Source organism: Canis lupus, chromosome 17, assembly GCF_003254725.2.
Source record: "Canis lupus dingo isolate Sandy chromosome 17, ASM325472v2, whole genome shotgun sequence".
In the NCBI taxonomy this organism is placed as follows: Eukaryota; Metazoa; Chordata; class Mammalia; order Carnivora; family Canidae; genus Canis; species Canis lupus.
The window spans coordinates 51774757-51799249 of record NC_064259.1 but is presented as its reverse complement, the minus strand read 5'-3'; the positions used below and the strand labels follow the sequence as shown (position 1 = coordinate 51799249).

General features: G+C 40.3%; 2 protein-coding genes and 1 long non-coding RNA gene across 6 annotated transcripts in view; 2 read left to right on the top strand and 1 right to left on the bottom strand.

Annotated features, from left to right (window-relative positions):
- Window positions 1–24493, bottom strand: part of LOC125752774 (uncharacterized) — an 86323-nt gene that overhangs the window by 10169 nt on the left and 51661 nt on the right. The window contains exons 1-3 of one of the 2 annotated variants that reach the window (XR_007403012.1): window positions 21779–22626; window positions 15590–15639; window positions 11855–11970 (exon numbers count right to left, since the gene is read on the bottom strand). This is a non-coding gene — a long non-coding RNA (uncharacterized LOC125752774). Of the gene's footprint in view, window positions 1–9635; window positions 11971–15589; window positions 15640–21778; window positions 22627–24493 lie in introns of those variants that run through there. The other variant, XR_007403011.1, reaches the window with a different exon arrangement.
- Window positions 511–6898, top strand: BCL2L15 (BCL2 like 15). Its single transcript, XM_025453487.3, has 4 exons — window positions 511–1002; window positions 1323–1444; window positions 4181–4405; window positions 5009–6898. Exons 1-4 carry the CDS (start codon window positions 876–878, stop codon window positions 5024–5026), a joined length of 492 nt encoding a protein of 163 aa, XP_025309272.1. The 5' UTR covers window positions 511–875; the 3' UTR covers window positions 5027–6898.
- PTPN22 (protein tyrosine phosphatase non-receptor type 22) overlaps window positions 14359–24493 on the top strand; it is a 59851-nt gene continuing 49716 nt past the window's right edge. The window contains exon 1 of one of the 3 annotated variants that reach the window (XM_049095727.1): window positions 14359–14581. In XM_049095727.1, the coding sequence (XP_048951684.1) occupies window positions 14495–14581 (87 nt within the window). In that variant the 5' untranslated portion in view covers window positions 14359–14494. The remainder of the gene's footprint in view (window positions 14582–24493) is intronic. The other 2 variants (XM_049095726.1, XM_025453470.3) reach the window with 2 other exon arrangements.

The window sequence follows — 24493 nt, the reverse complement described above, 5'->3', positions numbered from 1 at the left end:
ATTTAATCCTCATAATTTCCCTGTGAAATACTTTGTATGTTCCCCATTCCCAATTCCTCACTCAAGTTTTTTCCCCTACCTTGTCAGCTTATATATATCCTATTCCCTCCTGGAATGGTCTTATTTCTCCTTTTTTGCCTCATAATCCTTACTTGTCCTTAAGAGCTCATCTCAGATGTTACAACTTCCAGAAGCCTTCCTAACCCTCTAGGTCTGATTCCCCATTGCACACTGTAATCACACACTGTATCTCAATAAGCACAAGAAATTATTCTTAGTCATGTAATATCTGTCGCTCACACTGAAGCGTAAGCTCCAGGAAGACAGGAATGTATCTGTTCCATTTTCCTGTGTTATTTGTAGTTCCAGGCATATTTCCTTATCCATAGACACTCAGTAAATAAAATGTCTAATTATGGTAAACAAATGCCATCTATCGGGAGTTGTATGTTTGTCTACTATCATTTCAAAACCTTCTTTAAGTTACGCCATACACAAAACCTAACAGGAAGTATTTCTAAAGGAAATTGCCCAAGAAATTCTTCCTCAGCTCTCTTTCAGTTCTAAATTGGTTAACAATAAAAGTTATTCATTAATCTTAGGTGCTGGCTAGGGTGTGGTACTAAAAAAAGGAACTGAAAGTCTCCATAAAGTCGCCCCAATTTGTGTAAGTGAGCTCTTCAGAGAAGTCCCATGTTTCTGAGTAGCAAGTTTTGAAAAAATTGGTAGGACAGGCTCTGGAGCTATAAGTCCCATTAGGAAACCTTACAAAGCACAGAGACAGACGCATGTGGTTTACCAATATTTCTGACTTTCTGCTGGGCTGAAAATTGCTTGTTTTGTGGAAAAGCAAAACTCCACAGCAAGCATCTAAAATGAAGAAACCCCGAACTTTTGAGGAGCAAACGGAATGCATCGTGGACACTTTACTCAAAGACTTCTTAGGCACCACGCTGCTGGTTGCTGACCGGAACCTACGTTGTGTAGATGAAACAGATTCAGGTAAGGCTCCGGGCCCAAGGTCGTGATGGCAGGTCAATAAGAGAAGCTGAGTATGCTTTCTTATTTTGTCTTCACTTCCAAAATGAGAACTAAGCTTTCAGCAATACCTGAACATCAGTAGCCTCCATGAAGGGAAAGATGTTCTCAGGGAAGGGAGATCTTCTGACTATGGGGTTGACAGAATATTGAAGCTGTTCTTGGAAGAGAATGATGCCAAGATTGTTTAAAAGTCTAGAGAACGTTCTCTAACACCCAGATTCCTGGGACTTGCCATCCCCTCAAACTCTGTAACAAATGTAAATGTATTCTCCCCCTCTTAGGAGAGGCTTGCTCTTTTGATGTGGCCATAATTGCTGGTCGCCTTCGGATGTTGGGGGACCAGTTCAATGGAGAATTGGAAGCTTCTGCCAAAAATGTCATTGCAGAAACCATTCGGGGACAGGTAAAGTTGCTGCAGTTTTTCTATTCCAAACACTCTTTTCTTACTATTCTTATACAACTGTAACTAGAAATGTCCTTCGAAAGATTTGGGGGCTTATGTTCATCCAAGGAGACACAGCAGGAGCTCTCCAGTTGCTAGTTCTTCAGGAGCTAATCACAGGTCCAAATGGTATTGAGAAGAAAATCTTCTGGGTGGTCAGCCTTCAGACTGTTCCCATTCGTTTTCCAGCAGAGCGGAGCATACATGGCATAGAGCACATCTGTAGCACTTTGTTCTAGGTAAAGCACTTTATTCTTTTATGTACCTGTTGTAATATTTATTTGGCTGGGAGTAGGCATCTCCCTCTCCCCCCTACAAGGTCCAGCAATGAAATTATCTACATAATTTCAGAACGACAGGCAGACAAGACAGTCGACAAGTCTGCTGGGGTGAGGGGTAAGTACCTACAGCAACCATCTAGGGCATATCTGGATTTTCATCAGAATGCTGATTACTGGCAGAAGCACTTGGATTCTGTATTGCTTGTAAAGACCATAGACGATGTCGTGTTCTAGAAGATATTTCTGACTAATGTCAACAATGGCGAGTAATATGAACTTATCACTTAATACGTGCCAGGCAGTATTCCAAACACTTTGCACTTATTATCTCATTTAGACCTTCCACCCCTCCCTGGGGTGTTATAGAAACTGTTATTCATCTGTGCATGTAGTGCTATGAGAGCAAACATCTAACCCTTTTGTTCACTGCAATATCCACACAATTCAGAGTAGTACCTCCTATACGAGAGACCCTCCACAAATACTTTTTGACTGGATATCCATGTAAACAGATAAGGAAACTGAGGAAGAGGGAAACAAGAAATTAGGTTACTCAGTGGGTATTGAAGTTAGGATTTGAACCCAGACTGATTCCAGAATCCTACTCTTCACCATTATGCTTTATTCTGGATAATACACCTATTTAGGCAGAACTGTATTATCACTCTTCATTGCTTGCACTAAAGTTTTCCTAGGTAGCAGAAAGCTGAATTTACTTTTATTTTTTAATTAAAAAAAAGTTTTTTGAAACAGTTCTAAATTTATAGGAAAGTTGTATATATTGTACAAAGAATTTCCCTCTTGAATCATCTGAGAGTGGGTAGCTGATAGGATGTTCCATCATCTCCTAATACTTGGCACATTTCCTTTCAAACAAGGCCATTCTTTTATATAACCACAGTCTAAGCATCGAAACCAGGAAATCAGCACTGACACATTATCATCTTGTCCTCAGATCCCATTCAAGATTTGCCAATTGTCCCAGTGATGTCACTTAACAACAAAAAGATCTAAGCCAGGGTGCCTCGGTGGCTCAGTTGGCTAAGCATCTGCCTTTGGGTCCCCTGCTCAACAGGGAGCCTGGTTCTCCTGCTTCCTCTGCCTGCCTCTCCCCCTGCTTGTGCTCGTCCGTTCTCTCTCTCTGTCAAATAAATAAATAAAATTTTTAAAAAATCTAGGCCAGAATCATATCCTGCATTTAGTTGTCATGTCTCTTTAGTCTCCTTCAATCTGGAACTGTTTCTCAGTCTTGCCTTGATTTTTCATGACCTTAACACTTGAAGATTATGGGTCAGTTATTTTGTAACCTTGGATTTGTTCCATGTTTCCTCCTGATTGGATTCAGGGTATGTACTTTTGGTAGGAAGATCACAGAAGGGTTGCTGTGTTCTTCTCATTGCACCTATTAAGTGGCACAAATTTCAATCTGTCCCATTACTGATGTTAACTTCAATCACTTAAGGATAGGGTCTGCAAGACTTCTCCACTGTAGTTAATATCCTTGGTTAATATAGTCAAGTGTTGTGGAGGGAGGTATGTTGAAACCATGTAAATATCCTATATCTCATCAACATTTCAATCTATTCATTTATTTTTTACATCAACATGGACTCATGAATTCCTCCTTTATTCAAAGGTTAAAATCTGTTACTATCACTATTTATTTGGATGCTCAAATTGTCCCAGTTTTGACCAGTGGGAATCCTCTCCATCTGGGCTGTGTCTTTTTGGCATGCCCTGTCATTCTGTGGGTACTTCCTTAATTTCTGACAGATCTCTTTGTATTTTCTAAGCCCCACCCTGAAATCAGCCACTCTCCAGGGACCTTTGGTTTCTTTTAATGGAGAATGATATTTGGAAACCAAGATCTGGGTACTCATGTAAATGTCTTTCTCAGTGTGTTTGGCTCTGACAGCCCACTCTGACTAACATGGGTCCCCCTACAACACTACGCTAGATCTTGCTTGGCCCCACCTAATGACTTTTGGATCAGTTTTTGGGGAGAGGACAGAGGAAGAGGAAAAACAAGTCTTTTTTTTTTTTTAACTTTAGAATTTCCCAGATGTCAGTCATTCAAATAATACTGTCACCACTCAACCAGCTATGCTATCACATACTTAATATTTTTCTTTCAAATCATTTTGTTTTTCTTTCAACCATTTTGCTCATCCTCAGTAATAATGTCTAAAATCATGGGATGTGATGGGTTACTTATGTTTTCTCTATACATGTTACAATAAATAACAAAATAATAAAATAATAGACATTTGTCCATCTACTCCTTAAGATTACCCCAGATACAACCAGTTGTGCATCTGCCATTCTCTAGGAAACTCTTGCTTTACTGGACTCCTGCCCCTGCAGCCTCTTCTGCTTATTTATCGATACTTCACTGATAAACTATGTCTCTCCCCAGGCAGGAGCTGTACTTCGGGACACAGTAAAATCTCTCAGCCAGGCCTGGTGTGCTCAGGATTCCAGCTTAGCTTATGAGAGAGCCTTTCTGGCAGTGTCAGTGAAGCTTCTTGAATATGTGGCTCGCATGGCTCCTGAAATGGCAAGACAGATGGCTGCCCCCATGACAAACATGATCAATGGGAACAATGCCATCCGGGAGTTTGTCCAGGGACAGGGAGGTTGGGTAAGTATGTCGGAGCCCCTGGCTTTAATAGGCATTTGCATTGTTTTTGTACTAATACCTGGGACTCCCAATTCCAGATTCTTTCTGTAAGTTGGAAACCAAGTAGAAAAACAGACCTCCTTATTTTGCTGCAAATGGCAGGTTTTTGTTTTTGTTTTTGTGTGTGTGCCATGGAAATGGCAGCAGTCAGAAGCTCAAGATTATAGATGTTGGACTCCAGAAACATTTGCCTAAAGTTTTAGTTGACTACTAACAGTGTAGAGCTAAATTCCGCTTCCCAGATATAACAGCCTAGGAAGCATACTAGTGATAGTGTATTGGGCTCAGCCTGGCTTCAGAAATTCAGAATCATCCCCTGTTGTCTAACCAAAAACAATGTCATTTGCTGCAGTAATAACTATAGGAGAATAACTAAGCCCATGTCTTACTAATCATTAGAATATCTGCTCTCATAGAGCATTCCTCTTCATGTCCAGCATCAGCAGAAGCCTTAGTAAGAGCTGCATTCCTGGGAGGTACCTGTAAGTAATTTGTGGTTTCTTGAGGAAGCTCCCTGTAGGAAGATGATCCCTTTGACCGAAAGATATTCATTGTCCTTCCTAGGAAAATCTGGAGAGCTGAAGAAGAGGTGGCACTGTTTACCAGCTTGAACATCACTGCTACTTTGATCGGGCGATTGATTTCTGGCAGTTAAAACAGATGACCAAATGCAAAGCTACCTTCTTTTGGACTTAGCTGAATAATTTCTTCTCTACTGATGATGCTAAAGTTAGGAGCAGCCCTCGGAGGTCTACAGAGATTTTGTACTTTCTGCCTTTATGTGAGTTTTAATGAGGTTCCATTTAAGCAAATACCTCCAGATACAAAGTAATGGCTTGTTAGGAGTGGAATTCCAGGTGACAGAGCAGGACTTCGCTGGAGATAGTTTGGAAAAGGGAGCACGTGGTAAACTATTCATTCAGATTTGGCCCTGTCTTTTGGTAAGGATCTTGTCTACTCATTTTGCAGTTTAAAGATCTTCTGGGAGATTTTGGTTGGAACCATGTTATTTTAAGTTGAGAATTTTCTTTTAAATCCCTAGCCTAAGTTTTGTGTTAATTTCACCAAAGCAGAATTATTTTATGAATTTTTAGGTTGAAAGCAAAAAATGGCAGTTTCCTCATCTGCCTTTCTACTAAAAAGGCCGACAAAAGATGAAACGTCATATTTTTACTGCCACAGGATGCAGGAAGTGCTGGCCCACATCTAGGACAGTGGGGCCATCCCAGCTTAGATGAAACTAGCTGTATACCACAGTATTTTTCAAACCGAAAACTGGTTTACATACCCCTGGTGGACCTTATAAATTGCTGATTTCCAGGCCCCGTTCCTAGAGATTCTGATTCTGTAGGGGTGGGCGGAGGCCTAGGATCCTACCTTTTTGAAAACCAGTTCCACAGGGGATTCTTTTGTACATATAGAATTTGAGAGCCATTACTTTAGAGCAGGGCTTGGCCAAATACTGCCCACTACTTTTTTTGCAGATAGGTTTATTGGCATGCAACTACACTCGCTTGTTTCTAGATTGTCTATGGCTGTTTTAGCATTGCAATGGCAGAGTCGAGGAGTCACAGCAGATACCTTATGGCTTGTAAAATATATTTAATATCTGGCCCTTATGGAACATGTGTAGCTTTAAAGCTAGGTGAACATTTCTCCTTGAATTATTTAAGTTCTGTTGCAATCCTGATCACTCATGCCAAACACAACTGTATGTAGGATAACTCATTTTTATTTTTATTATTTTTTTTAGAATTTAGTCTGAGAGTGTTTGTTAGTTCCTGCATAGTAAACACTTTCTCTAGGACTCTGAATCAGAGAGCTCCGAGACTCCTAGGTAGTCAGTCATTAGAGGGTATACATTTTCCTGGCCCTACCATAGGTGACTGGTAGTGACTGGAAGCATATGATATCTACGGTATGTGTGTCTTGTAATAGTCCTTAATCATCTTATAGTTGAGTAGGCAATCCTCAAGTAGAGACTCTTATATTCATAAGCCCCAAGACTAGACTACCTAACTGATTGTTGAGAAAAAAAGCATTGCTATATCTATTTTTGAAGAGCAGCATTAATGGCTTGGTTACAGTTTGGCTCAAGTGTAACCACATCCCCTCCCTTCAGCCAGCCAGCTATCTGCTTCCCCAAATGCATAGAAACAAGGATGTAGGTAGCATTGCTACTATATTTTGACTTTTTCAAGTTATGCTCTTTCCTCTATTCATAGATAAATCACAACAGGTTAGTAATCCCAAATGAGATTCCATGTCTCTATTAATAGAAATTAGCTTTTTTGCTACCAAGTTAAGACACTCAATATATTCCTTTTTCCTTTGCATTACTATAAATTCAACATGGTGGGTTTTGTGGTATTTGACTTCTTCGGCGAAATCACTATTTTCACTTTGACCAATGCTGTTTTGTTCATGAAATAAAATTGTGTCTACATATTTGAACTAATTCTCAGCAAGTGCAGTCTCAATTGAATGACAGAGAAACAGAACAGATTGGTAGTTGCCAGGGGCAGGGCGTGTGAGGTGGGGGGAGAAGATGAAAGTGGGCAAAGGGTATAAACTTCGAGTTATAAGATGAGAAAGGTCTAGGGATGTAATATACAGCATGGTGACTATAGTTAATAATACTGTATCATATATTGAAAAGTTGTTAAAAGAGTAGATTTTTAAGGAACTCGCCACACACACACTCTTTCTTCCTTCCTTTCTTTCTTTCTTCCTTTCTTTCTTTCTTTCTTTCTTTCTTTCTTTCTTTCTTTCTTTCTTTCTTTCTTTCTTCTTCTTCTTTCTTTCTTTCTTTCTTTTAAATTTTTTTATTGGAGTTCAATTTTTTTTATTGGAGTTCAATTTGCCAACATATAGCATAACACCCAGTGCTCATCCCGTCAAGTGAGATTTTATTTTTTCTAAGTAATCTCTACACCCAACATGGGGCTCGAACTCACTGAGCTCAAGAGTCGCATGTTCCACTGCCTGAGCAAGCTGGGTACCCCAAAACACATCTATTCAGCTAGGTAAGGTGATAGACATGTTAACCAACCTTATTGTGGTAAGCATTTTGAAATATGCATATATAGCAAATTATTACACTGCACGCCTTAAACTTATACAAAGCTACATGTCATAACATCTCAATCAGCTGAAAGATAAAGTAAATGATAAATGTCAGAGGCCAGCAGCCTCCTCTTTGTCTTTTTTTCTCCCACTTAGCTAGACCAGCTCCCTGTTTCATCCTATACTGCCAATAAAACATTAGAATATGAATCTGGCTCCGAGTGTACAGCATTATTTTGAGATTGCAGCTATGGTGCCTCTGGGGATTATACCAAATAAATGGGTAATGCAGCTCTGATTTGGATGTTGTGTTTGTTACTAGGCCATCCGCTTCTAGGCGAGCTGAAGTGGTGGAGTTGCAGCAAGAAGACACTGTAGCCCAGAGATTAAAAATACCTTCAGATTGTCTGATTTTAACAATTTAGTTTTACCAGAGACTAATCATGTGAATTGGGCCAGTAATCCAATTTCTTTGTGTCTTAGTTTCCACATCTTAAAATAGAGATGTTTTGGTCACTAATTCATAGGATTGAGGTGAGGGGTAAATGAAGCAATACATTGTGTTAAGGGCTTAGCCCAGTTTCTGGAATATTTTAAGCACTGCACCATTAGCAATTTGAGGCTGCAGTGATTTGGGGTTCGTAAAGTTCTAGCTTGACTTTTTTCTCTCCACTGACACTGTCTTTTACAAAGATAAGCCAACCTTCTGGCTTTACCTCTCACCTCAATGTGAGTGATTTCTAAGTCTGACTAATTTTCCTTCTTCCTAAATCCACATCTACAAGCTCTGATTCTTCATTTCTGTATACCTTTTTTTTTAATCTATGCTTTCCCAAACTGCCATCCAGCTAGCTCATAACCTTAGTCATTTTCCCCTGTTCGCTCTTTCCAGTCTTACACACAAAATTAGTCTTTCTCACTTATTCCTTATTTTTTGACCTAATTCTCTCACAAGAGTTTATTACCACTTACCTGGACTTTTGGTAAAACCTCTTAGTTAGGCTGTTAATTGATTGTCCTGTTCCAGGCTTACCCCATTCCAGTCTGTTCTGTATACTGCCACCAGGTTAACCAAAGCCATGGTTTCCTTGTCTATTCTTTTGATTAGTTTTTAGATATGGTATAGTTCATTTTGAAATTTTACATACTACTGAAGGAGATGATGAGACTTTCAAAATATTAATTACAAGGGGCCATTTCTTAAAAAAAAAAATATCAAGGACCATTGCTCTAATTGCCATTTTCTTAAGATTTTCCAGTGCAACTTTTGAAGGTGATTGGATACGTTCATTATCTTGATTGTGGTGATGGTTTTGTGGGGTGTACACATTTCAAACTTATCCAACCACACACTTTGAAATGTGTAGTTTACTGTATTTCAATAGTACCTAAATAAAGTTGTTATTTATTTATTTTTAAAACAAAACCTTCGCTGGTTTTTCACTGCCCGTCAAATAAAGCCCAACTTTTCAGCCTGGTATTCAAATTCCCTCAGGGTCTGTCTCCAACTGCCATTTCTAGCCTTTTCAATCAGGACTCTACATAACCAAGGCTTGGTCAGATTGAGCCACTCACTAAGCTACCCTCTTCCTATTGTTCTTTCTCTCTCTCTTTTTTTTTCCTAAAGATTTTATTCATTTATTTTTGAAGACACAGAGAGAGAGGCAGAGACATAGGCAGAGGGAGAAGCAGGCTCCATGCAGGAAGCCCGATGTGGGACTTGATCCTGGGACTCCAGGATGACACCCTGAGCTAAACTCGCCCCCCCCCCCCACCCTTTCATATTGCCTCTCCTCAGGCTCTTTGACAAATCCAGGGCCTAACTCAAATGCTGCTTCCTCCATGAAGGCTATCCAGGTAACCCAAGTCAATGTGATCTTTGCCTTCTCAAAATTTTGTTTGTATAACATTTATAGCTGTACCACAAGTGGCCTTAAATTATAGCTATTTGTATACTTAACCTTCCTCACAAGTATAAGAGGTCCTTGAAAGAAGATAATTTGTTGTATTCACCTGTAGTGCACCTCTTCCTGTTCTCTAGCATATATCTGGATCTCTTAAATATTCATTAAATAAATAGATGAATAGACTGAATAAACAATCAAAAGGAAGATAAGACTTCTAGTTAATTTTCTTTAAGATTTTATTTATTTATTCATGAGAGACACACAGAGAGAGGCAGAGACATAGGCAGAGGGAGAAGCAGGCTCCCTGCAGGGAGCCCAATATGGAACTCGATCCCGGGACCCTGGGATCATGCCCTGAGCTGAAGGCGAGCGCTCAACCACTGAGCCACCCAGGCACCCCAAGACTTCAAGTTTGATTATATTTTGAACAAGATGCCAAAACCCCACCAAGAGTCCCAATTCTGTTTTAAGAAAAGGTACATTGTGTCGATTGCAAACTATCAGTTGACTTTTGCCTTCTGAGGGTTGTTTCTGAAACCAAAGGCAGAACATGATTCCCTGTGGAATGTAGGAAGCTAACTAAGAGGTTCATAGCCGATGACCTGAGATTGATGAGGGCTCAGAATGCTGTAGTGACAAGAAACAACTGTGACCAGAAGCAATCGTGACAAGAACATGGGTAGGGGACTTTCCTGGTGCTGGTGATGTAGAAAGATGAGCAAAGCAACAAGCTTCATCAGAGGTGTTTTAGAAGACTCTTCTGTGTCCATTTATAGAAGGGAGAATGGATGTATTCTGGAGAGGAAGGAGATCATTTCTTCCCCCAGCCATCACAGCCCTGCAGGATTGGACTCTGCCTCAGGGGTGGTGGCCCCATTCCTTCCTCAACAATGGCCCTGCTGCTTGGGCAGTAGCACTCAGGCAAGTGCTCTTTGCCAGGTTCTCGGGGCCTCCCTGCAGGGAAGGCCCATCTGCTCCTGGCATAGTGAGAGTGCCCAGCCAGAGACTGGTGTAGACTGTGCCAGGCAGGAGACCTGGAGTCACTGATGTAGTGAGTAAGCAAGTCAGTGTGCATCTCTCGCCAATACCTAACCGTGTTATATAGCACATGCTTTCATAACAGAAACAGGTTTATTTTAAGTGTGCTTAAGACCACGTGAAGTGTTGTGGCTTACACAGATACATACAGAAGACACTAGCACTGCCTTTGATAAACTTAACCCTCTAGGGGGAGGGTTATGTTTTTTCTTTTGAATAAACTCTTTTAAATAATCTTACGGGAGACTAGGAACATGTGAAAAAATGAATAAAACTTCTATAGCTGAATATATAGACTTGATCCTGAGAGAAGGCCAACTAAGTAAGAGAAGTGTGTGGTGAGATGGCATTAGGAGCAGGGTTTTTGAAGAAAAGAGTAACCAGGCTTTACAGCTTTATTTTCGTCTTGACAAAAAGTAGGGGAAAGGTGAGAAGTAGCAAAAGAGGTGGTGATAGAATGAGCAAGGCCTGTGGATAATGTGGCTAGGTAGTTTGGATAGGGACACATGGGGAGGGGCGTGGTGGCAAGTGGAAGAATCAGGACAGACGTGTTCCCATAGACCATCAGCGATTACTTTGGGTCTTTAGCATGACAGTAGAATTTTAAGAACTTTCGTGGTTTCTAGAAGCCTTGGTTCCTAGGAGATGGTAGCATCGGGTATAACTGAGAGCCTGTTGCTACAGGAACCCACATGTGCAAAAGTACAAAAGGGGATAGTGGTCAGCAGGGGAATGGACAAGACTGCTTGAGTCTATCAGATATTGAGGAGAGAGGACAAGTTGGCCCTGGTGACCAAGGGGATGCTCACAGAGAATGGAGTATCCCACAGATAACACACGGAGCCCATATCAAATCAATGGCCCTGCAATGTAGAGAAAGGCAGGCATAGTGCCACTACAGCAAAAATTGGTGAGTGGCTTCCCCAGGGTGAAATATGCCTTCTTATATAGAGAGAAGGATGTTCTGAGAAACCTGAGAGTATTTCCTATTAACCAAATAATAACTGTCCTAATACTTTCCCCTGATATTGTCTTTGGTTGAAAGATTTTTTTTTTCTTTCGGTCATTGAATTCCAACCACGGTGACACTCATGTTTCCCCTTACACTGGCGTACTTCCCTCTTTGCGATGTGGGCGACAGTGTGATGGTCACTTCTCTCCACTGTTGTCTTCCTTCTGAGCACACAGGAGAGCCACAGGAGGCAGCAGTGAGGTCCTCCTTCCTCTCTCTTCTTCAGGCGCTCATTCACTTTTACTTTCCACTAGAACTCACCTTTGAGGGTTCTGACAAAGTGCTCATGGGTTTTTCACTGCATGGAACTGTCGTGTTCACTCAGGGTTTATGCCAGCCCGGTTTAAATGTTTCATCACAAGTTCATAAATCCTTTTAGGTGCTTACCAGTCTTTGCTGTATAACATGCTCCCCCTTTGCCAGCTCTTGATCTTCCCACAGGAGATAAATGAGTCATCAGAATCTCTATCAAAAAGCATGATGCTCCTGTTGTCCTCTGGTACCTGTAGAAGGAAGTACAAAAAATTAAGTATAGCAGCTTAGATTTGTTCAAAATAAAACTGAAAAAAAAAATAAAACTGAAGGGTTTTTTTGTTTTGTTTTGTTTTCTCCTTCACTCTTGTTTTTTGCTTACTTGAGTGGTCTACTCAGGAAATGGTCTTTCAGCTAAGTGGGTTTTTGAGGTTGGGTTATTTCACGATGTTTCTGTATCTTTTGGTTTTAGAGTGGAACAGACTCCTAAGAATTGCTGTTTGCTTTGTAAAAACTCTACAGTTATGTGAAGATAATATTTTTAGATTCTTATATTTGGAGTAAAAGTGCTATGGAGGGTATCTCAGCGAATTTCTCTCTGTCTCATATCTATCTCTATGTCAGCTCTCCCTAAGATGAGACTAAAGTTAAAGATTGTTCTGAAATATGAACTTGAGAAAAAGAGCTTTAAATCTCATTTTATTAGGTCTCTTTTGTTTATTAATTAGTAAAGATCTGGTTTGGTTGGAAGTAATTATATTCTAAGGGGACCGAAACTCTCTCATTAAAATATAGAACATCATTTTCCTTTTAGGGGTATGCTTTGCTACTCTGCAAATGAGCAAGTTAGTTTGGAATGTTTTTTTATTTTAATTAGTAGTTACATCTTTGTCTTAGTCTTGAGATGCTTTATTATTGGCTAACAGTGCTTTTTACTGTGGCTTGTTCACTACTATATCCGCAGCCCTGACATAGTGCTTTATATTTAGTGGATAGTCAATAAATTTGTGAACAAATTGATGGATTGTTATGTCTTTTATTCTAATTTAAAGATAGCATAATAATTTTAAAAGACTTTTTAAAAAGCACCCTTGATCCCAGCACTTACACAATTGATTCTTTTCTGCATCACTTACTTAGTCTTCACCTAACCTTATACATACTTTTATAGAGTTTTAGTTATTGTGAACTTTAGCCTTTGTGCTTTTAAAGTTTTCCTTATATTTTATATGTCTTAAAATAGCCAAATTAAACATCACATTAGTTAGTGCTACAAAAAGTTCCCCTTTAATGCCAGATGGGGCTAACTGGGGAAATACTATCCTATTCTCAACAAATATTATTGAAGAATTATGCTTAATTTTAATTTATTATGTGGCTCTGGATTGAAATTCTTTATTGGCCTCACCTGCCTATAGCAGGATCCCTCAAAGACTGTTCCTTTCCTGTTGTGAGGAAAATAAAGTGGATGCAGCTTCATAGTGTTTGGAATCATAATTTCCTAAAGGAAGTTTGAATAATGCAAAACAGAAAGGATTGCTAATATCTTAAATAGAGGAAGCTCTAATGGCACATTTCCCGGTTTCCTTTGGTATTATTTCAGGCTAATTTTGCTAACATTTATGGAACTCCTGTCCTCAAGCAGAGATGATATGCTGATTTTGGCTTGCACTTACTCTGTATGAGACAGTCTTAGGTAGGTTTGTACTCGCTGAGGAGAGGATTTATTCAAGCTGAGATATGGAAGCTTTTTTCTAGAACAGCCTGCCTGTCAAACAAGCCAAAATGCCATGTGTACAGTGTGGCCTCCTGAAGCAATGGCCTTTTCCAAAGCACTCTTTGGGAAAGTAGAGATGTCTTCTCTAGACCTGGAAAGCTACTGTTGCCAGCAAGGTAGTCGATTTTACTCTTTCTTCTGTTCCTTATAGTTAACTAGTATTGGATACAGAGGATATTGGGCCAACTTCCTCATCAGGTGCTCTTCGTGGGGCGGGGTCACACTATTCTCCTGGCTCCTGTACAGTCCTGAGATCAACAACACTTCCCTTAAGCAGGTCGGCACTTCCCCAGCCCTGGGGAGAGATACAGACTGTCAGAAGCAGCTGACTTTGCTTCATCCAAAAGAGAATTTGAGGTCTGTCTGGCAGGCTTAAAACTTCTGAATAAAAATGCCTTGTCTGATGAACAGAAATTTGCCACTGATCACGTGGACAAAGAACTTTGGGGAGAACGGTACAGGTGGAAGATGTCTTAACTCCATACAGTGCCTATCTCCCTTTCTGACACTAATTTTTCTGAGTTCATCTGGGACCTGAAGAAACAGAAAGTATTAGCAGGACCTCTGTGTTCGTGGAGGAACTGGGGAGAAGCAGACCCCAGCCATGAGAACTGGCCTTCTGCCTTTTCTCTAGGAAACAAGAAAAAAAAGGTGAATCTTGCTTAAAGATGATGAAGTGGAAGAGTCTCAGAGCTAAGCAGACCATGTGTTATGTTCTGGTTAGCCTCTTGTTTGTTAAAACTTGAACTGTAAACCAGGTTCCTTCCTTGAGAAGGGAGGCACTAGGGCCCTGGAGTGATGGTGGCTTTGTTGTGTGACCACAGAGGCTGGTTGCGTACTAATTTCCTCTAGGGCTTGTGACGAAGTCAGTTAACCACAGCCTTCAACATGCTCTGCTCTGGCAGCAGCAGTGGCTTCTTGGTGGTATCTCGGCCATGACATACATTTGACATGCCCTCCCTTAACCCGCTGGTAGACAGCTTCTCTTGGCCTGCAGCATGGACCAAAGGGAAATTCTGCACAAGTTCCTGGATGAGGCCCAAAACAAGAAATCTAGCAAAGAGGAGTTTGCTGATGAATTTCTGGTGAGTCCTATGTGTGACACTCTCAAGGTAGTTACACAGACTGCTTAATTGATGAGGATGGTCCAACTGTCCTAGACCAAATTGCTCTTGGGATAAAAAGTGAATGTCAGACCTTGCAGGGGAAGAAGGGAGAGAGGCAAAACCAGAAGCTCGACTTTTCTCAGTGGCTTGTGTGTTTTTCTCTTGAAAAAACTATTTCAAATGTTGGTTGCTAGTTCTCAGGAGTTTGGCCAGGATTCCTGTGGAAGGCTTACACAATTCCAGGTGTATAAGTACTCATATTAATTGACCATCTGGAGTTCCCAGGTACCTGAATTGAGTTGTGGTTGATGCTTCAAATGACTACTTTTATTTTATTTTATTTTTAAAGATTTTATTTATTTATCCATGAGAGACAGAGAGAGAGAGGCAGAGACACAGGCAGAGGGAGAAGCAGGCTCCATGCAGGGAGCCTAATGCGGGACTCAGTCCCAGGTCTCCAGGATCACACCCTGGCCTGAAGGCAGGCACTAAACTGCTAAACCACCCAGGCTGCTCTCAAATGACTACTTTTAATTAATATTAAGAGGAAAGAAACCAAGATTAACTTTTCATGGAACATGATGTTTTAGCCTCCCCATGGAATCCCATTTGGATGACAAAGGTTCTTGAGGAGCACTGAAACTACCTCCTGTCATATTTCTTTATTTCTTCTTTTATTTTTCTTCTGAGAAGAAAAATGAGCACATGTGTTTTTGTACTAACAGGGTTTCCTTAAGCTTCTTTTGCTTGGAGGGGTGGAATAACAGGGATGGGGGAGTAGACACAAGTGAGGGGTATGGAGACAAATATAAGTGCCAGGTAGCCTAGGGCCAACTAGATCTGACCATCCAGGAAAACACTGCTTCTCTTCTGAGGAGACTGTGGTGACTGATGTGTCAGCAGCTGGGTAGGCCTCATTTGTCCTATAACCTAGCATATCAGAGGACATAGGCTATCTGATAGTGCCTACTATGTATTTTGGAATACCTCCAGCTGGTGTTTCGGGGCTATAAGAACTCGAAGCCTTCGGTCTTCAGCTGTGAATAAGTAGGAAAAACAAGAGAGTTGAAGCAGAAAATCTGAAATCAAATCATGATTCTCTTTCTTTGACATGTTCCTTAATTTCCCCATGTCTTTGTTTTCTAACTTCCAAAATGAGGATGATAATCCATGTCCTACCTGTCTTCACAGGTTGTTGTGATGATTAAATATCAATAATAATTAAAAGTGTTCATTCATTCAGTAATATTTATTGAGCATCTACTGTATACCAAGTTTGGTTCTAGGCACTGAAGATACAGCCATGAACAAGACCAAACTTCTGTGCTCATGGACCTAATATTCTGGCACCCGATAGTAGATATGAAAGCACTCAGTAAAGTCTTGAGTGATTAGATATTATGACTGAGTGATTATATGTTGTGAGAGAAGCCCCTATGTCAACTCAACTTGGGTAATATTGGGGCATCGTGAAAAATGTACTCTCATCGCCACTGGCCAGGCAGTGAGTCCCTCTGAGTAGACCTACCAGGGAGGGAAGCAAGGAGAAGTCCTGACCTACGTGTCTGTTTAGATATGTGCCTCCCCCTGGGCTATACTCCAGAGCCAAATTCACCCAACACATAGAGGTAAAAAGTGACCTGAGGAGGTAGGGCCAGCCTCTGTCTTATTCCAGTTGTGTTTTTAAAAATAATATAGACTACATCCCCAATATTGTACCTTTTCTTACCTCAGTCATTATAAACTCCCACCAAATTATGGAAGTCACCTAACCTCCTGTTTTCTCTGCCTCTAGACTTGTCCCACCTTCAATCAATTTTCCATTCAGTACCCAACTGATCTAATAACCACAGACCTGGCCATTTCCCCCTGCTTAAAAACATTGTATAGTTCTTTTTTTCAGCTGTTTAAAACTGTGAAATATAATACATAGTTATAAAGCTACATACAACATGTGTAAGTATAATTATAAAGCCACCACCATCAAGGTCACGGACCAGAACATTCTTGGACTTAGGAAGACCTCTGTATATCACTTCTCTGGCCGACCGTGCACCCCACTCCCATCCCCCACCCCCATCATGTCCTGATCTGCTCTGCCCAAGGAATAATCACTATCCTGACTTTTGTATTAATCACTTCCTTGCTTTCCTAGCTCTTGGTTTCAAGGACCTTGTTTTTGGATGGTGATTAAGTGGAACCTCACTGTTCATTGACTCACGTCCTCCAGTGGAAAAACAGAGTCTTGCCCTCAGTCCCACCTAACGGTTCAGCTGAGATATCGGAGACATTCATTTTGGGGGAGTTGGGTAGTGGTGAACAGGGCTAGATTGCTTGCCGGGACAAGATCAATACTGCTGTTAACTTGAAGGGCTTTCCATCTGGTCCTGTTCCCTACCCCTCCTTAAGCCCTTTCATCTATTCTCCCAAGATTTGATTTTTGAGGTTGGAGGACTGATTCTGTGACACAAGGCCACTGTTAGCCTAAATGGTAGAGACTTTGTGGGAATTCTAGAAAATCACCTCTGGTTCCAGGTAGACCATCTGTGTACCCTGCCCCTACCAGGTCAGTGGCTTGGATTTCCGTCTCCAACCTCCCTCTTGGCTGTGTATCTGTGTGCAGAGCACATGGCCCTGCTATGATAGTTGAAGCCAATACCATGTGGCATAGGATATTTCCCATGCCAATGCTAAATATGATCACGTTCCTATAGTGTGAACTGCCATGAAACTAGTGGAAGGGGGCACCTGGGTGGCTTGGTCGGTTAAGCATCTGGCTTTGGCTCAGGTCCTGGGATGGAGCCTTCATTGGGCTCCCTGCTCAGCGGGGAGCCTGCTTCTCCCTCTACCACTCCACTTGCTGTGCTCTCTACTCTCTCTCTCTGTCAAATAAATGAATAAAATCTTAAAAACAAGAAAGAAAGAAACTAGTGGAAATTTAGTTTAGTGGAAACTGCCATGACTATAAGCTATTCATGCATTTACTCATGTGTTTACTGAGCGCTTACTATGTGCTAGATAATGCAATATGCAATGCAATGTCAAAGACATTAGGAGATGTTATAGGGAGGTAGACACTAAATAGCTAATTACCCTAGTAAATATTGAATTGTGATAGTCTTGGTGGTGTGCCAAGGAAGCATCATAGTCATTATCTTATTTATTACTCATTAAAAAAAACCTCTATCAGGTAGTTACGATCTCTGACTCTGGAGATGGAGCCCCAGCATATAGTCCAAAAGAAGGGGAAAGCCACATGGCCAAGTGCATGTTATCAACAATCATGAAAAGTTAGAAATAATCTAAATGTCCAAGAAAAAAAAAATCAAATTACTACCACACATTCGGTAGTAATTTACAGATGAGAAAACTGAGGCTCTGAGAGGTTAAATAATTGGCCTAAGCTCACGCCACTGTTCAGCCCTTGAAGTTTAAACTGAATCCATCATTTCAAAGCCTGTGAAATTAATCCTATGCAATAGTGTCTTGCTTCAGCCTGTAACACTGAGTCCCTCAAAGGGTCCAGCCTGAGAGTAAGTCTCCAGTTAGTATAGTCTCTCTCTTTCTTTCTTTCTTTCTTTCTTTCTTTCTTTCTTTCTTTCTTTCTTTCTTTCTAGAGAGCGATTGAGTAGGGGTGGAAGCAGAGAGAGAGAAACTCAAGCAGACTCCCCTGTCAGCACAGAGCCTGATGTGGGGTTCAATTTCATGACCCTGCAATCATGACCTGAGCCAAAATCAAGAGTCTGACTGAGTCATCCAGGTGCCCCATATCGTCATTATTCTTATAAAACAATATTATTGCAAGTTAAAAGAAAATAAATTCACCTTAGTACCAATATCCCAACAAATACAGTCTTTTTGGAGGGGAAATTCTAGTTCTTGTCCATTTATATGCTGCCTTTTACATTGTTGCAGTGATAGCATAGATACAATTTGGTATTCCCATATTTTCACTTAACATTATACCAAAATTATCATGTTAATTAAAATCTCTATTTATGGCTTTTGATGCAGCATAGTATAATGAAAGAGTAATATTCATAATAATTGCTAATACTTCCGTATTTCTCATAGAAACTGTTCTAAACACTTTCATGTATCAACTCAGTTAATCCATTGAAGAAGGTACTATTATTATGTTCATTTTATAGATGAGGAAACAGAGAAGTTAACTGACTTGCACAGGGTCAGAGAGCTAGTAAGTGGTGGAACAGAGACTCAAGTTCAAGTAGTCTTGCTTCACCATTTATATTTCTAACAACTCAGGCATTATATAAACCTGAGTTTGCATTTAGGTTCTGCCTATCTTTAGCTCTGTCACCTTGAACAAAGTCATTTAAAAGTGGGAATAAATAAACATTCACATTACAGAATTGCTGTATAGGAAATGGAATAAATATACACAATGCCTGATGTGTGGTAGTAATTTGATTTTTTCTTTTCTTGGACATTTAGATTATTTCTAACTTTTCACGATTATTAATAACCAGCAATAAATGCACTTGGCCATGTGGCTTTCCCCTTCTTTTGGACTAAATGCTGGGGCTCCATCCTCAAAAGTGTCCTTACTGGGTCAAAGAGTCTTAGCATCTGATTGGCTAAGTATTGCCAAATGCGTTTTTTTTGTTGTTGTTTGTTTGTTTGTTTGTTTGTTTTTACAAGTAGACTCTTTTATTGGAGATTCAGAGGTTTACGCCTTTCTATGGTAGGAAGTTCCGTGGAGAAAGCTCTTGAACTCGGAAACACATGCCGTCTGGTCCTGCAGCTGTGCACTCTTTTCTCACACAGCTTCTGACAAGCTTCTAACATAAGGGAGTTAGAGGCTAATTCCACATGCAGTGTGGAGCCACGAGGGAGAGCTTGGGTGCTCAACGTTCAGAAGTGTGGCTTGAAGCCAGCTTTCAACTAGCCTCTCTCTTAGGAGAGATCGAAGCAAACTCCATTCGAGGTGAGGAAGTTTGGTGAAAGCGCTGTAGTCAGCCTGGAGACGCAAGCATCCCAGGTCTGCACGAAGAGACTTGCCTCTCACACCATTTCTGCCAGGCATTGTACAGAAGGCTGTTAGGGCCTAGGTATACTCGGTTGTGAATGCGAGAGGGAAACGCCATAGGCTCAGCTCTCAGAAGTGTGTATGTATGCCTTCAAGCCAGCTTTCAACTCGTCTCTCCTATTGCAGGAAAAACCTAGCTCAACTCTCGGTGAGCAGGTTTCAAGGAAAGTGCTGTATTGAACTCGAGACACAAGGCTTCTGGGTAGGCAATTTGCCACTTGCCTCTCACACAACATGTGGCAGGCATTGAACATCAAGGAGTTAGAATTTTTTTTTTTTTTTTTTTTTAATGACAGTCACAGAGAGAGAGAGGCAGAGACACAGGCAGAGGGAGAAGCAGGCTCCATGCACTGGGAGCCCGACGTGGGATTCGATCCCGGGTCTCCAGGATCATGCCCTGGGCCAAAGGCAGGCGCCAAACCGCTGCGCCACCTGGGGATCCCAAGGAGTTAGAATTTAAGTGCACAGGGAGAGTGCAGCCGGGAGGGATAGGACTTGTGCTCAACTCTCAGAAGTAAGTGTGCCTTGAAGCCAAATGTGGTTTTTAAAGAGCTTTTCTAACTTGCAAAGTCTGAATTTATCATCTTCTCTATTAACACTTACTAGTCATTTATTTTTTTTTAAGATTTTTAAAAAATGTATTTATTCATGAGAGACAGAGAGAGTGAGGCAGAGACACAGGCAGAGGGAAAAGTAGGCTCCCTGAGGGGAACCCGATGTGGGACTTGATCCGGGATCTCCAGGATCACGCCCTGAGCCAAAGGCAGAGGCTCAACCGCTGAGCCACTCCATGTGTCCCACCTTGACGCTCAACTGCTGAGCCACTCCAGGTGTCCCACCTTACTAGTCATTTAATAACTATACAAGAAAATAAATAAATCTTTTTGACTGCTTACCATATGTTAAGCAATAAGTGGTTTACCATATATGATCATAATCACTGCAACAGCCCCGAGAGGAAAGCATTATCTTCATTTAACCCATAAAATGGCAAGGCCAGGATTTGAAACTGGTCTGACTAAAAGCCCTTTACCTCTATACTGCATCATAACATCATAACGTGCCTCCCCCTGCCCCCAATTTAGTGTAAAATAGTACTTTGCCCCCAATTTAGTGTAAAATAGTACTTTGTTACATTAATTCTATTTATTTGATTTTAGAGACTCAAACATTTTCCTGATTTTCTTTTTCTTTCTTTTTTAAAAATTGAAGTATAGTTGACCAACAGTTGTTACATTAGTTTTAGGTGTACAACATAGTGATTCCACAACTCTATATTCCATGGTTATTTTCAACCTGCATTTTCTTTTTTTTTCAACCTGCATTTTCTTATATATAAATTTTCTGTTATTCTACCTTCAACAATCACTAATCCATGGAACTGTGCTCCAGACTGTGCTAAAGTGCTTCACAAATAGAGCCTCATTTGCTTCCCAAAAAATCCTTTACATTGGCTAACCAAGTCCTGCACGGACCAGTGCTCATATGCTTCTCCAGATTCCTACAGCACGTTGAGTTTTTTCTCCTTGTCGTACTTCTTCTACCACAGGGCCGTGGCATACGTGCTGTTCTCCCTTTCCTTGAATAGTCCCTCATACTCCTTTTTACCTAGTTAACACTTCATAGTTGTTCAGATTTCAATTTGGTGGTCATTTCCTCAGAAAAGTCTTTCTTGACCTCTCCAAATAGAGCAAACCTCCCATTATACATTCTCATTAGCACTGTCTTTTTTTTAATGCCTCTTTTTTTGCCCCCAGCTTTATATAGGTTTTCATAGCATATATCACCATTCCAATTTTACATCTCTTTGTGCCATTATTTGATTAATGTCTGCTCTTCCATCAGTCTGAAGCTCCATACAGACAAGGCTCACATTTAGTTCTGCTTATCTTGGTATCTTCAGCCACTAGCACATGTTTGGCAAGTAGTAGACACTGAGGGACAGCTTGCCTAAGGTCATTGCAGTTCATTAAGTGGTGGAACTTGGATTGGAAATAAAACTATCTAACTGGTTAGTCTGTGCTCTTAGCCCTCGTTCTGATCGCTGACTCTATTGCTCCCAATTTATGCATTGGTCTGAACCTTTCAAACTTATATATACACACAGAAAAGTGCTTTAGACGCACATATGAAGGGAGCCTGGGTGGCTCAGTTGGTTAAGCATCTGACTCGATCTCAGCTCAGGTCTTGATCTCAAGGTGGGGAGTTCAGGCCGCATTCTGGGTTCCACACTGCACATGGAGCCTACTTAAAAATAAATTTTAAAAAATAAATAAATGCATATACATGCAATTTAACAAGTAGTGATAAAGAAGGTACCCATACAAGCACCACTCAGATCAAGATATAGAATGTTGCCTACACTTCAGAAATCCCTTGGGTGTCCTTCTAGATCACAACTCCCCCCCAAAACCCACCACATTAGAAGTAAACGCTGCTCGGAAATGGTTATGAGTTTTATTTATTTTCTATCCCCTTCACCTATTTTGCCCATCCCCCAACACCCTCCCCTCTGGCAATCACTAGGTTTGGTTTGGTTTTGTATATATGAGTCTATTTCTCTTTTCATGTTATTTGTTTTATCTTTTAAGATTCCACATATAAATGAGATCACGTGATATTTGCCTTTCTCTGTGAATTATTTTCTTTGTTCTTCTGCATAGCTTTAAGGCCTGTATAACTGAACAGTAGAGATTAATTTTACCTGTTTTAGAATTTTATATAATGAAATCATGTTATGTTTGTGTGTGTGTTTGTCTTTTTGATTTTGTCTTTCATTCTACATATTTATGAAATCTATACATTTTGTTACATTTGGATTTTTTTTCCTAATAATTTTTATGAATTCCTTCAGGGTTGAATATATGCAATTACTGTAGCATTGTGATCACAGAGTGCATTGAGCAAGGTCACGTAGTCACTTAGGATGGTATTAACTATTTTGGATCACTACAGTCCAGGGTCATGGCTTTAGTTTTGCTGGTCTAAAAATTCAATTTTATCAGTATGCTTAGAGTGGATCAGGACTAGGCAAACACATAAGAAATTCACCAGAAATAAGAGTACCAATTTATTAATTTTTTAGTCAGAAAAATCACTGTCAGAGGACAAGTTTTCATTGACTGACTTCATGTTCTATAGCTTGGAGAAAAACTTATGTGAGAAGTCAACTATAATCAGAAAGTTGCCTGATGAGCGTAGTGGCTTTGGTGGCCTCAACTGTGATGGTATGGTCCCCACCTCTTTGTTCCAACCCTCAAGCTTGTGACTACTACTCTTTCCTGGCCTGCACTAGGGGCACAGTGACAGTGTTGGATGTCTTGTCTTCTAGGTTTTAGCATGAGGACCATCTGCTTCTATTAGTGCATTTTTGATCAGATAGATTACAATTTGCAGAGGAATAGGCATTCCCTTTGGCCACTTACTGCAACTGATTGTGGTTTATGACATGTACATTTCAGTCACTGTATGAAATATGGGTCAAGGCTTGGTTATGCATATCACATGCTGGTCAATTTTGTTTAAAACTCCTTTGGTTTTGGGATCCTAGGTTCCTCGGCGGTTTAGGGCCTGCCTTTGGCCCAGGGCCTGATCCTGGAGTCCCTCAGATCAAGTCCCATGTCAGGTTCCCTGAATGGAGCCTGCTTCTCCCTCTGCCTGTCTCTCTGCCTCTCTCTCCGTGTCTCTCATGAATAAATAAATAAAATCTTAAAAAAAAAAAAAAACTCCTTTGGTTTAGTTTTCTATGTTGGAGGCTGTTAACGTGTCTTCATTTAGAAAGCAGGTATAGGAATGCTTGGGTGGCTCATCAGTTGAGCATCTGCCTTTGGCTCAGGCTGTGATCCTGGGGCCCTGGGATTGAGTTCAGCATCAGGCTCCCCACAGGGAGCTTGTCTCTCCCTCTGCCTATGTCTCTGCCTCTCTCTGTGTGTCTCTCATGAATAAATAATCTTTAAAAAACAAAGAAAAAGAAAACAGGTTTAAAAGTATGAATTGTGTACAAAAAGTGAAAGCTTAGCAAATGTCAAGAATATACATATATGAGCTCACTGAATGTCTGTATGTATTTATACAAAGGCTAAATGGAATTACAAAAATATGAACCCGGCTTCATGTAGCTAGGGTAATTTGATTATGGTCTATCTACCTTCTTTCTTCTAAAATATGTTTTGTAGGAAAGAAATAGCAAATAGAAGTACAAATAACAAAAATACCACTAACAGCATTTAACCTATCAGATGGCCCTATACTTAAAATATTATAACCCTAATATTGGTCAGAGTTCAGAAATATGCAGTGTCATACATTGCTGGTGTAACCTTTCTGGAGGCAGAATTTGTATACCGTTCCTGATATATGTTTGATAATATGGATCAAAAGCCTGTAGAGTTGACAAATTCTTTGACCACTCCTAAGAATTTATCTGAAGGAAATAATGAAAGACATTGATAAAGGTTTTGGCTACCTTTAATAATATTGTTTAGAACCATCATTTAGGAAGATTGAAGCATCTTAAATGTGCAAATATAAAGGAACAGGCTTCAAAAGTAATTTATGTTACACCCCATATAATGGAATACTCTGCCGTCACTAAAAATGTAGATGCAAAATCATAAGTAAAAAGAGCAAGTTGCTAATCCCTATATGCAGTGTGATCCCATCTTTATTACACACCTAGATAAAGGATTGGAATGTAATATAAAATATCAAGAATGATTAACTCTGGGTAGTGTGGGATTATAGGGGATTTTTCTAATTTTGTTTGCTTCTCTGTATTCTAAAATTCTTCAATGAATACACATTACTTTTTTATTTAAGAAATCTATGTTTAAAATTTTCCT

Coding starts and splice junctions, on each gene's coding strand:
- BCL2L15 (XM_025453487.3), top strand. CDS start 876: ATGAAGAAACCCCGAACTTTTGAGGAGCAAACGGAATGCATCGTGGAC. Junction 1,003..1,322: donor TGTAGATGAAACAGATTCAG/GTAAGGCTCCGG, acceptor TCCCCCTCTTAG/GAGAGGCTTGCTCTTTTGAT. Junction 1,445..4,180: donor CAGAAACCATTCGGGGACAG/GTAAAGTTGCTG, acceptor GTCTCTCCCCAG/GCAGGAGCTGTACTTCGGGA.